Here is a 12,252-nt window from a genome sequence, read left to right on the forward strand (position 1 = left end):
AAATGATCACAAGAACGGTGAGCAAAAATCCCAGAACCACACGTGGGGGGCCTAGTGAATGACCTGCAGAGTGCTGGGACCAAAGTAACAAGTCAACTCAAATCCTGCAGTGCCAGACGTGTCCCCCTGCTTAAGCCAGTACATGTCCAGGCCCGTCTGAAGTTTGCTAGAGAGCATTTGGATGATCCAGAAGAAGATTGGGAGAATGTCGTATGGTCAGATGAAACCAAAATATAATTTTTGGTAAAAACTCAACTCATCGTGTTTGGAGGACAAAGAATGCTGAGTTGCATCCAAAGAACACCATACCTACTGTGAAGCATGGGGGTGGAAACATCAGGCTTGGGGGCTGTTTTCCTGCAAAGGGACCAGGACGACTGATCCGTGTAAAGGAAAGAATGAATGGGGCCAGGTATCGTGAAAGTTTGAGTGAAAACCTCCTTCCATCAGCAAGGGCATTGAAGATGAAACGTGGCTGGGTCTTTCAGCATGATAATGATCCCAAACACACCGCCCGGGCAACGAAGGAGTGGCTTCGTAAGAAGCATTTCAAGGTCCTGGAGTGGCCTAGCCAGTCTCCAGATCTCAACCCCATAGAAAATCTTTGGAGGGAGTTGAAAGTCCATGTTGCCCAGCAACAGCCCCGAAACATCACTGCTCTAGAGGAGATCTGCATGGAGGAATGGGCCAAAATACCAGCAACAGTGTGTGAAAACCTTGTGAAGCCTTACAGAAAACGTTTGACCTCTGTCATTGCCAACAAAGGGTATATAACAAAGTATTGAGATAAACTTTTGTTATTGACCAAATACTTATTTTCCACCATAATTTGCAAATAAATTCATAAAAAATCCTACAATGTGATTTTCTGGATTTTTTTTCTCATTTTGTCTGTCATAGTTGAAGTGTACCTATGATGAAAATTACAGGCCTCTCTCATCTTTTTAAGTGGGAGAACTTGCACAATTGGTGGCTGACTAAATACTTTTTTGCCCCACTGTATGGTCTAATACATATACATTTGGCAGGAGGTCAGGAAGTGCAGCTAATTTTCCTCCTCATTTTGTGGGCAGTGTGCACACTGACAGCCTGTCTTTTCTTGAGAGCCAGGTCTGCTTTCGGCGGCCTTTCTCAATAGCAAGGCTATGCTCACTGATTCTTTACATAGTCAAAGATGTCCTTTTTGGGTCAGTCACAGTGGTTTTCTGCCACTGTGTACTCTCTGTTTAGTGCCAAATAGCATTCTAGTTTGCTCGGTTTTTTTTGCAAATTCTTTCCAACGAGTCAAGAAATTATCGTTTTGTTTTCTCATGATTTGGTTGGGTCTAGGTTATGTTGCTGTCCTGGGGCTCTGTGGCGTCTGTTTGTAAACAGAGCCCCAGGACCAGCTTGCTTAGGGGGCTCTTCTCAAGGTTAATCTCTCTGTAGGCAATGGCTTTGTTATGGAAGGTTTGGGAATTGCTTCCTTTTAGGTGATTGTAGAATTTAACAGCTCTTTTCTAGATTTGATAATTAGTGGGTATCAGCCTAATTCTGCTCTGCATGCATTATTTGGTGTTTTACCTTGTACACTGGGGATATTTTTGCAGAATTCTGCATGCATAGTCTCAATTTGGTGTTTGTCCCATTTTGTGAATATTTGGTTGGTGAGCGGACACCAGACCTCATAACCATAAATGGCAATGGGTTTTATAACTGATTCAAGTATCTCTCTCTCTCTCTCTGCCTCGCCTCCCCCTCCTGCCCTTCTCTCCTCTCCTCCCCTCCTCCCCCTCTCACCCTCCTCCCATCTTACTACCTCTCCCCCAGGGGGTGGGGGTAAGACCCAGATGATGGGGGAGATCAAGGTGGCCTTGAAGAAAGAGGTGAAACAAGAGGGAGACCAGCTGGTCCTGGAGGTTCTACAGTGTAGAAACATCACTTACAAGTTCAAGAGCCCAGACCACCTACCAGGTGTGTGTGTGTGTGTGTGTGTGTGTGTGTGTGTGTGTGTGTGTGTGTGTGCGTGTGTGCGTGTGCGTGTGTGGATAGGAATATTAAACAAACAAACACTTTACCGATAGGGGACATTTTTGCTAGTCACCACAAGGTCAAATGCTATTTTTAGGGGGTTTAGGGTTAAGGTTAGAATTTGTCTTAGGGTTAGAATTACGTTAAAGGTTGAGGTTAGGGTTAGGGTTAGTATGGGCTAGGATTAGGGGTTAGGGAAAATTGGATTTTGAATGGGACTGAATTGTGTGTCCCCACAAGGTTAGCTGTACAAGACTGTGCACCTGTGCATGTCTGTCTGTCTGCCTCACTGACTGTCTGACCGTCTGACTCTGTCTCTCTGTAGATCTCTATGTGAAGCTGTACGTTGTTAATGTGGCGACTCAGAAGAGGATCATCAAGAAGAAGACAAGAGTGTGTCGACATGACAGAGAACCCTCCTTCAACGAGACCTTTAGGTTCAGCCTCAACCCCACCGGACACTCCCTGCAGGTAACAAACACATGTCTCTGGTTTCCTGCTTCATTCAGACTGTTAATTGTTCTAATAGGCTTGTGTGTGTGTGTGTGTGTTTAATACGTGTAATTCTTGTACTTTTCACACACACACACATTTTTGTTTTACTATCCCTGAGGAGACCAAATAATTGATTCCCATTCAAAATCTTAACCCTAACCACATCCCTAAACCCCTTACCCTAAACCTAACTTCAAATCCCTAATCCTAACTTCAAAACCCTAAACCTAACTTCTAAACCCTAACCCTAACTTCATATCCCTAATCCTAACTGTAACCCTAAACCTAATCCCTAAACCTAAAATAGCCTTTTTTGTCTTGTGGGGACTGGCGAAATGTCCCCATTTGTCTGAGTATTCCTTGTTTTGCTATCCTTGTGAGGACTTCTGGTCCCCACAAGGATAGTAAAACCAAACACATGCTCGCACACACACAAACAAACAAATATAAACACACACACACACACTCAGGATACCCACTACAAGTATGTGTATGTTCTCTCCTGTCCCTAGTTGTTCCTGGTGTCTAACGGGGGTAAGTTTATGAAGAAGACCCTGATAGGAGAGGCCTACATCTGGCTGGACAAGGTGGACATGAGGAAGAGGGTGGTCAGCTGGCACAAGCTGCTGGTCAATTCCACACACAACCAGTCCTGAGAGTTCAACTTGAGGTCACAGAGAGGTCAACCAGATGTCAGTGAAGGTCAATGAATAGTATTGGTCAGTGGTTGCTCGTAGAGGAGGACGAAAAAGAGGAAAAGGGATATGAGTTGCGTTACAGAGTGCCCTTCATCTCCTTTGTGTTATTGTATGAATGAATGAATGAATGAAGGAAGGAAGGAAGGAAGGAAGGAAGGAAGGAAGGAAGGAAGGAAGGAAGGAAGGAAGGAAGGAAGGAAGGAAGGAAGGAAGGAAGGAAGAGGGCCTATCCTCTCACACTGCCATACATGGACTGTACCCTGATTCTTTATTGGATAGTAACAGCCAGAGACTCAATCCTGATTTCTGATTGGACCAAATATTCAGAGACTGTACCCCGGATTGGACAGAGGCTGCCAGCACACACACACACACAGAGAGAGAGAGAGAGAGAGAAATGAAGAAGTCCCCTTATCTGCTGTAAGAGGACACACACATCTCACTATCTCCCAGCTCTCTGCTGGACATGTCGGATGCAAAACCTGACGTCAATCAGGACTGTGCAGCAAAACCACAGAGTAATTACCATGCCAGAACTACTCCTTTCTGTTTTGTCTGGATCTGATGCTGTTGTCTATGATTTATCATAGCCTCCACTTTAAGATCTTTGTGATCTGTGAATCTGTCTGTCATTCAGTCAGTCGGTGGGGTGCAAATCAATGTATTTGTTTTTTGTCCTGAGCTGCTTGACAAAGTATGGAATGTTTGTTGTATGATACTATTCATGTAATGTAAAAAAAAAACACAAAAAAAACAAGGTGTATGTACATTGAAAATCTATGGTTGATATTGCAGTAACTGTAACTGACATTATCTGAACACTTCCGTCCAATAGGTGGCGGTAATTCCCTATTACAGTTAGTTGTCAACCGCCATAAAACTCCCACTCGACCTTACCTGGACAAGTGTTAATGTACATTCAGATGTAGATAGATATATGTCTGAATATTAATTATATCAAAGACACACTGTACAGAGAAATGTTATTTATGAACATAGAGTTTATAACAATAAATCTCCTCATGTGCAGTTTATTCTAAAGACTAAATGTATTCTGTACAGAAGGTATGTATGGAAGGAGCACAGACAATCCAATCACTTTAGCTCTGACGTTATGCAGTTATACTGGGTGTTATTCATTGGAAAAAATAGGAAAATGCAGTTCAAATGGTGAATGTAGAACTCATTTTACAACTGAGACATTAGAGGAGAACTTCCACATGGATATCCCTCCTCTTACAGGTGGGGAGAAGAGAACAGATAGAAAGGGGATGTCAGGTCCCTTCCCCTTCAAGCTATCCCCTATTATGTCCTGAATGTTACTGACTGAGGAAGATCATGTGATTTTACTGGACTCATCTGACTTGATGTTTTTGTGTTGTCTTTCACACACGTGACTGGAGGCTTTAACAATAGCTCTGGTTTGAGAGAGAAACCTGGATTGCTGGCCACTTTGCCCGTCCTGCAATCGGACAGAGGGATGTGTAGCATCTCTCTGGTGAAGTGCTCTGCTCCCCAAACTGGGCCGCTCACCTGTTCTATGTCAAAGCAACAGGTAAACACACCTGTCCTCTCGGTGTGTGCCATCACAGTCTGGTTCTGTATGCTGTGTGTGCCATCACAGTCTGGTTCTGTATGCTGTGTGTGTGTCTGTCGTCACACATGGCCTATTTTCCTCTCAAAGATTAGCGCAAAAAGAAAGTGTGAACTGTTCTTTTAAAAATCAATGTGTGGTTTGTTTATTAACAGAACATCCAACATCATGCTGTACACAGTACACTGTAAATTGTACACTGTGCAGTCGGTGTCAGTGTAAGTGGAGGTAATGCAACAACACAGTGAACCAGCCTGTGGCACTGTCTCTGCTCAATGCTCTAAGTCATTACCTATGGCCCAGTCATCACATATGGCCGGGACATGCTGATACACACTATACATACACACTATACATCACTATAGTAGCCTGGTTTACTTCTCGGTTCAGCTATTACATTCCATTCCTTGTACTCTGTGTCTTTGGTAAATGACAGGAGTGGCAGGGAGGGGAATATTAGCTAAAAAGATTTGTACCCAGACTATGAATATATCATAGTAAACAACATCACCAGGTGACCCAACAGACCTACTACCCTCAACCCGACTGCTAGTGTCTAGGCATATCACTGAGGAACTAGGGGTGACAGATGCAATTTCCTAATACATAAAGTCCATATCAGAGGCTCGAAATGCAGACACTGAGTCAAGATGTCAGAATGTTCATGAGTCAAGATGTCAGAATGTTCATAAAACAAAAAATAAACATGATTTTAAAGAAAGGTAAAAAGTTTTACAAAAATTAAATTGTCGTGCCAACCTTATTTTGTAAGCAAACCCATTGGTTCTGTTGAAGTAATTCTATGCAACATAGACTTTGTGTTTGAATGCATTTTCTTAACATGTAACATCAGTGAACATCGCGTCTGAAAATATGTATCTTATGAAGAGAATTTTGATTTATTTTGATTTATATATTATTCAAGAAAAATAGAAAAAAATATAGATACATTTTTTACTACCTGTATACAATCATATACATAAAGCTTGTGCACTTTAGTATTACATTGTTGACTGATTTCCTTGTTCCGTGTAAAGTGTCATAACATGCAAGTTGAAGTGGCTGTTCCAGTTAGTGTCTTTATGTTGAGATGATTTTGAGTTTGTGATGTATGAAGGAGTTCATATGACACTGTTTTTAATTTACCTGGCAAAAGAAAAACTCAAATTAAATCTACAATCACAGACAATTTAAGGTACATATTGCTTCATATCTGAGGAGACACCATCAAACTGTATGGTTGATATAACCACCAACACATGTATGTATAAATCCATGATGTTCAGTCTGAGAAGAATTATGAGGTCATTTTCAAAGCCCAACTCCAGGTTTGTCCCCCCTTTCATGTTCTCCTCAGATTACACTCAGCTAGATTGTCAATATCCATTGTCGCTCAGTCCGTTCCTAGTAACCATGAAACCAATCAAACGTGTGTATCTGTGAGGGGTGTGAATGTGGCGTACTCATCTGATCTATGTAAATATAAAGTGTTTTATTTTCTACAGAGATTGATTGTTCGTATTGTCTGAGGTTTGAGCATGTGAGTGTAAAACAAAAATACAAAAACACTTAAAACCTGTCTGTCTGTCTGTCTCTAGTGGTGTGTGTGAGAAGGTGATTATGTGATCTGACCGTGCGTTGTCAACCCATGGGTGTCTGACTGTAAAACTATGTCAAAGATGCCCAGCCAACCAGAGGGGACAAATCTACTTAATTTCAGTTGTTTGAGACTTCCTGTTACCACACTGGATGTTGCATGTCTGTCAATATTTTGCTTCCAGATATGTTCAAAAAGAGGGAGATAATATGTATAGATTTATCGGAAGTTGTATGCCGACTGTATAAAGATTATGCTTGTAAAATGGTCTTGTTTTTCACTCAGTGTAAAAATGGGGAATCTATCGTTCTGGTTTTGTGGTTGTACACAGGATGTGTTAAGATATTATTATGCAAATTGTGCTGTAAAAAAGGCTGTTTCCCTAAAATCTAAAGAATAAATATAAAAAGAGATTTATTCCACAAGCTAAATGGAGTTTTGGTTACATCTTTGAGTGTCTTCTGTATTATGCATCTATAGTATTTGCCTTCTGCTCTCTTACAGCTATACTGTATATACATGTATTATTATAGCAATACTATCATTCCTGTATGTACACTGTATGTACAGCATGGGAAAGCAGCCTCTCGGTGATGGCTTGTTATGGACCATAACACAGACATACCGCTTCTGGACACTACACATGTTGTACACTCACATGCACGCTCTCACGCACGCAGGCACAGACATTCACACACACACACACACAAACACACACACACACACACAAACACACACACACACACACAAACATACACAGACACAAACAAAGACCTGTGCTGTGCTGAGAGAGCGTATATAGTAACCATTAGTCTAGCTCTAGCACCTCTGCGTCACCAGTTAACTGAGAGAGACTGGGGGCTCTATCTCCATCTCTGTCTATTATCTGTCAAGGCCTCCTGCCTTTCAGCACTACCATGTCCTTCCTTTGACTCGCTCTACTTCTCTCCTCTTTTCTCCTCTCTCTGTCTAGGCAGATCTCACTGTAGATTACATTACCATGGTACAACTGCTCCCTTGCTCACACATCTGTGTGAAGAAGAGAGCGAGAGAATGTGTATGTGTGTGTACTTGTGTGTGTTTGTGAGTGAGAGCGAGGGGGGGTGAGAGAGAGCAGGTGAGAGGACGAGCTAGACGGTGTGTGGTTGCTTAGCAACGATTGACAACCAAAAATCCCAAGCATTCCGGCTGTGTTGCCCTGCCCTGCCTCTGGATTGGACTATTTGACTGGCTCATCTGTTGTCCAATCAAACATGGCCTCTGTCACCTGATACATAATATATACAGTAGATTGGTTACATTGTTTTCACAGGCAGTTTTACATTGAACTGTATCACCAATATTGAAGGACACAACCCATAGGCAAAACATATACAGTAGACTAGGAGATCGTGTGATGTTTACTGTAACACCAAGTCTCTGCTATACATATAATAAAACTTGTCTTGTTAGCAAAGCAACCAACGGCTATGTAGGCCCAGCTTTTGGCGCAACATCCTTGGCCCGGTAACAAGTATGTAACTCATAGTGCTTGTAAAGGTAGTGCATCTTGTAAAACCCTTCAGATGGATCACATTGTAAAGGCTTAAATTTGATACTCTAAATCAGGATTATTCAACCGGCGGTCCGCAAAGGTAATGCATGGGGGTCCGCGAAAATATACACTACCGTTCAAAAGTTTGGGGTCACATTGAAATGTCCTTGTTTTTGAAAGAAAAGCAAATTTTTTGTCCATTAAAATAACATCAAATTGATCAAAATACAGTGTAGACATTGTTAATGTTGTAAATGACTATTGTAGCTGGAAATGGCAGATTTTTTTATGGAATATCTACAGTAGTGTACAGAGGCCCATTATCAGCAACCAACACTCCTGTGTTCCAATGGCACGCTGTGTTAGCTAATCCAAGTTTATCATTTTAAAAGGCTAATTGATCATTAGAAAACCCTTTTGCAATTATGTTATCACAGCTGAAAACTGTTGTTCTGATTAAAGAAGCAATAAAAATGGCCTTCTTTAGACTAGTTGAGTATCTGGAGCATCAGCATTTGTGGATTGATTACAGGCTCAAAATTACCAGAAACAAAGCACTTTCTTCTGAAACTCGTCAGTCTATTCTTGTTCTGAGAAGAAACTGAAGATCTCGTACAACGATGTGTACTACTCCCTTCACAGAACAGCGCAAACTGGCTCTAACCAGAATAGAAAGAGGAGTGGGAGGCCCTGGTACACAACTAAGCAAGAGGACAAGTACATTAGAGTGCCTATTTTGAGAAACAGACACCGCACAAGTCCTCAACTGGCAGCTTCATTAAATAGTTCCCACAAAACACCAGTCTCTCTGTGTTCTTTTGCCCATCTTAATCATTTCATTTCATTGGCCTGTCTGAGATATGGCTTTTTCTTTGCAACTCCGCCTAGAAGGCCAGCATCCTGGAGTGGCCTCTTCACTGTTGACGTTGAGACTGGTGTTTTGTAGGTACTATTTAATGAAGCTTCCGGTGTATATGTCCCCATGCCTTTACACATGAATCAATCTTGTCTTCTCTTTAAGCTTTGGATCCACAGTCAGCACACAGCTTCGGGGCTTTGTGTGAGCGAGACCTACAAACAAATCTGTTGATCTGTCACATAGTTTTTATTGGCCTTGTTTCAGGTGTTGCATAATCTCTCTGAAGCGGTGGCATGGTCTCTTGGAAAAAGTCCACCCCATGCCTATCAAACCAAAATTACTCCACAACCATTCTCTTTCTGACATATGCCCTGAGTTCATCCATAGACATGTCCTACATATTGTTTCCTTTTCTGTGTGCATGAGCAACAGTACAATCTCTGATGTGCCACAACATCTGCATGTCAAATGAATTTGTCACTCTTTTTTCTACCCAAACAGTGCCATCCTTCTCAGACTCCGGTCTCAGCTTGGCAGTTGGGATCACCGTCTCAGTTGGCTCTGTTCTGGTTTTTCTGCTGATAGGCTTGGAAGAGGAGGCTTGCAGTCAACATCCGAATCAGATGAAGACTCTTCATCAGCAACTGTTGATTTAAAGCTCAATATCTGATCCTCCATCCGACCCCAACTCATCTAAATTCTGCAGCATTTGCAATGCTGCCAGTGCGTCCATTCGTTTTGTTTGGCTTGCCACTGTGAACTACACACATTGTATGTTGTACTCAGTGTCTTATTTGACTCTCTGAGGGGAAATTATATACAATTTCCAGCCTTTCATAATTAAATAATTAGACCGCCCACAAATCATTACACTATTGTTTTAAATTCAATCACCCTCATTATTCAGATCAATCAAATTCAATCATCCTCTTCATTCAGTTCATTGAAGTTACATGCACCATTATCAGTTTCTATCTGGTTTCTATCGTTCATTCATCCATTGTAGCCTATTTTATGTTACTAGTTGTTGCTTACTAGCCCGAGCAATGCTGCCGTGCGAGTGGTCATGTGCTGAATGTATGGACAGCACAGATATTCTTGGAAAAAGTGACATTTGGAAAAAGAGCTGCACCTCTTAAATTTGTAGTTATATGATGAAGGTAAGTGTCATAGGAACTGCAGAATATGCCCTTTATAGTACTATATAGATCAAAATATATATCAAAATGATATTAACTGCAGGTTACTCTGGATTTGATGAAGTGATCCTCCTTTCCCTGCATCTGTAAATTATAAGACGCGACCATCTCTTCATGTACAATTTAGCAACTGATAGGCCTGATATTGTCACTCATCAGATTTTTGTAAACTTAATCTTGTCTATAGGCTATCTCATATTATGTGGGAAATTAGTTTCAGTGTAGTTTAGATCAGGGGTGCAACTTTGGTTTTAGAAGTGGGGAAGACATAACCTGTCGGGTGGTCTGGGGGTCCTAAATCAGAATTTGTTTGGGTATCTAAAGATAATTTCCTGCATTTATACACAATCTATATATGGCCCTTTTGGGGTCACTTAAATTGTAAATAAGAATAAAATATGTTTCTAAACACTTCTGCATGAATGTGGATGCTATCTTGATTATGGATAATCCTAAATTAATTGTGAATAATAAGGAGTGAGAAAGTTATAGATGCACAAATATCATACCCTCCAAAAAATGTGAACCTCCCCAAGATGGCGTAGTAGTGTAGATGTGGTTTGACCTCCTGTCGTTTACTTTTTGTATTTTCCGTATTCTTTGAATATATTTCAATTTATTTTTCAATCTCTTTTCAATTTTTTTTATTTAATATACCTTCCGGTAACCCGCCTCACTCAATGTGACACACTGATCCGCAATTTCTTTTAGACCTTATAGCCAAAACTTTCATCTAGCCATCAGAAGCTAACCAACTAATTAGCTACTAGCTATTTAGTCATTGTTAGCCACTGCTAGCGGCCTTTACCCTCTGCATTGGCAACAGACGTTTTTTAGCCTGGATAATACCTGCCAGCCTCGGACTGTTTTTCTGCACTACAACACCGGATTCCTGCCGTAACCCCTGGACCATTACTCCTGATCATCACAGCTAGCTAGCTGTCACCGAGTGAACCAGCCCCAAAGCTAGCCCTGAGCCAGGCGCATCTCCCGGATAGCAAACAAAATTACTACAACTACAATACCTCTTTCGCCATCTGGCCCGGTCCCTTCGTCGACACGGCGCCATGCCGTACTACCACCACTGGTCCGCAGACAGAATTCCATCCGCTGTGCCCTCAACCGGCCTTTGCCGGACGTCGGAGCAGAAGCTTCTACTTACCCCGGCCTGCTAACTTTAAACGCTGTGTCTTCCGCGTGCTAGCGTAGCAATGACTACCCCGCGGCTTCCCTGTTCGATCTATTGCTGTTCACTGGACCCAATGATCACTTGGCTACATAGCTGATGCCTGCTGGACTGTTCATTTATCACTGTACACCACTTTGTTATCTTTTATTTATCTGTCGGCCCTAGCCCCGAACTCAGGCCCTGTCTGTAGTTAACCGACCCTCTCTGCCCATTCATCGCCATTTTACCTGTTGTTGTTGTCTTAGCTGATTAGCTGTTGTTGTCTTACCTGTTGTTGTCTTAGCTAGCTCTCCCAATCAACACCTGTGATTGCGCTATGCCTCGCTTTATGTCTCTCTCAAATGTCAATATGCCTTGTATACTGTTGTATAGGATAGTTATCATTGTTTTAGTTTACTGCGGAGCCCCTAGTCCCACTGTACATGCCTCAGATACATCCTTTGTCCCACCTCCCACACATGCGGTGACCTCACCCAGTATAACCAGCAAGTCCAGAGATGCAACCTCTCTTATCATCACTCAGTGACTGGGCTTGCCTCCAGTGTACCCGCACCCCACCATACCCCTTGGTTTCATGCATGTTAACATCAGAAGCCTCCTCCCTAAGTTTGTTTTACTCACTGCTTTAGCACACTCCGCCAACCCTGATGTCCTAGCCGTGTCTGAATCCTGGCTTAGGAAGGCCACCAAAAATTCTGAGATTTCCATACCCAAATACAACATTTTCCATCAAGATAGAACTGGCAAAGGAGGAGGAGTTGCAATCTACTGCAGAGATAGCTTGCAAAGTTCTGTCATACATTCCAGGTCTATGCCCAAAGAGTTCGAGCTTCTAATTTTTTAAAATGAATCCCTCCAGAAATAAGTTTCTCACTGTTGCCGCCTGTTATAGACCCCCCTCAGCTTCCAGCTGTGCTCTGGACACCATATGTGAATTGATTGCCCCACATCTATCTTCAGCGTTTGTTCTGTTAGATGACCTAAACCGGGATATGCTTAACACCCCAGCAGTCCTACAATCTAAGCTAGAGGCCTTCAATCTCACACAAATTATCAAGGAAACCACCAGGTACAACC

The 12,252-nt window shown here is 42.1% G+C and overlaps 1 protein-coding gene across 7 annotated transcripts in view; it reads left to right on the top strand.

The window, feature by feature from the left end:
• pclob (piccolo presynaptic cytomatrix protein b) overlaps positions 1-6,825 on the top strand; it is a 109,967-nt gene extending 103,142 nt beyond the window's left edge. For all 7 annotated transcript variants that reach the window (XM_036976084.2, XM_036976089.2, XM_090229521.1 and 4 more), the window contains 3 exons: positions 1,810-1,953; positions 2,336-2,481; positions 3,018-6,825. In XM_036976084.2, coding sequence (XP_036831979.2) covers positions 1,810-1,953; positions 2,336-2,481; positions 3,018-3,161 — 434 coding nt within the window. In that variant the 3' untranslated portion in view covers positions 3,162-6,825. The remainder of the gene's footprint in view (positions 1-1,809; positions 1,954-2,335; positions 2,482-3,017) is intronic.
• Positions 6,826-12,252: the final 5,427 nt, after the last annotated feature.

This window comes from Oncorhynchus mykiss, chromosome 1, assembly GCF_057628025.1.
Source record: "Oncorhynchus mykiss isolate SJ-2025 chromosome 1, ASM5762802v1, whole genome shotgun sequence".
Lineage (NCBI taxonomy): Eukaryota > Metazoa > Chordata > Actinopteri > Salmoniformes > Salmonidae > Oncorhynchus > Oncorhynchus mykiss.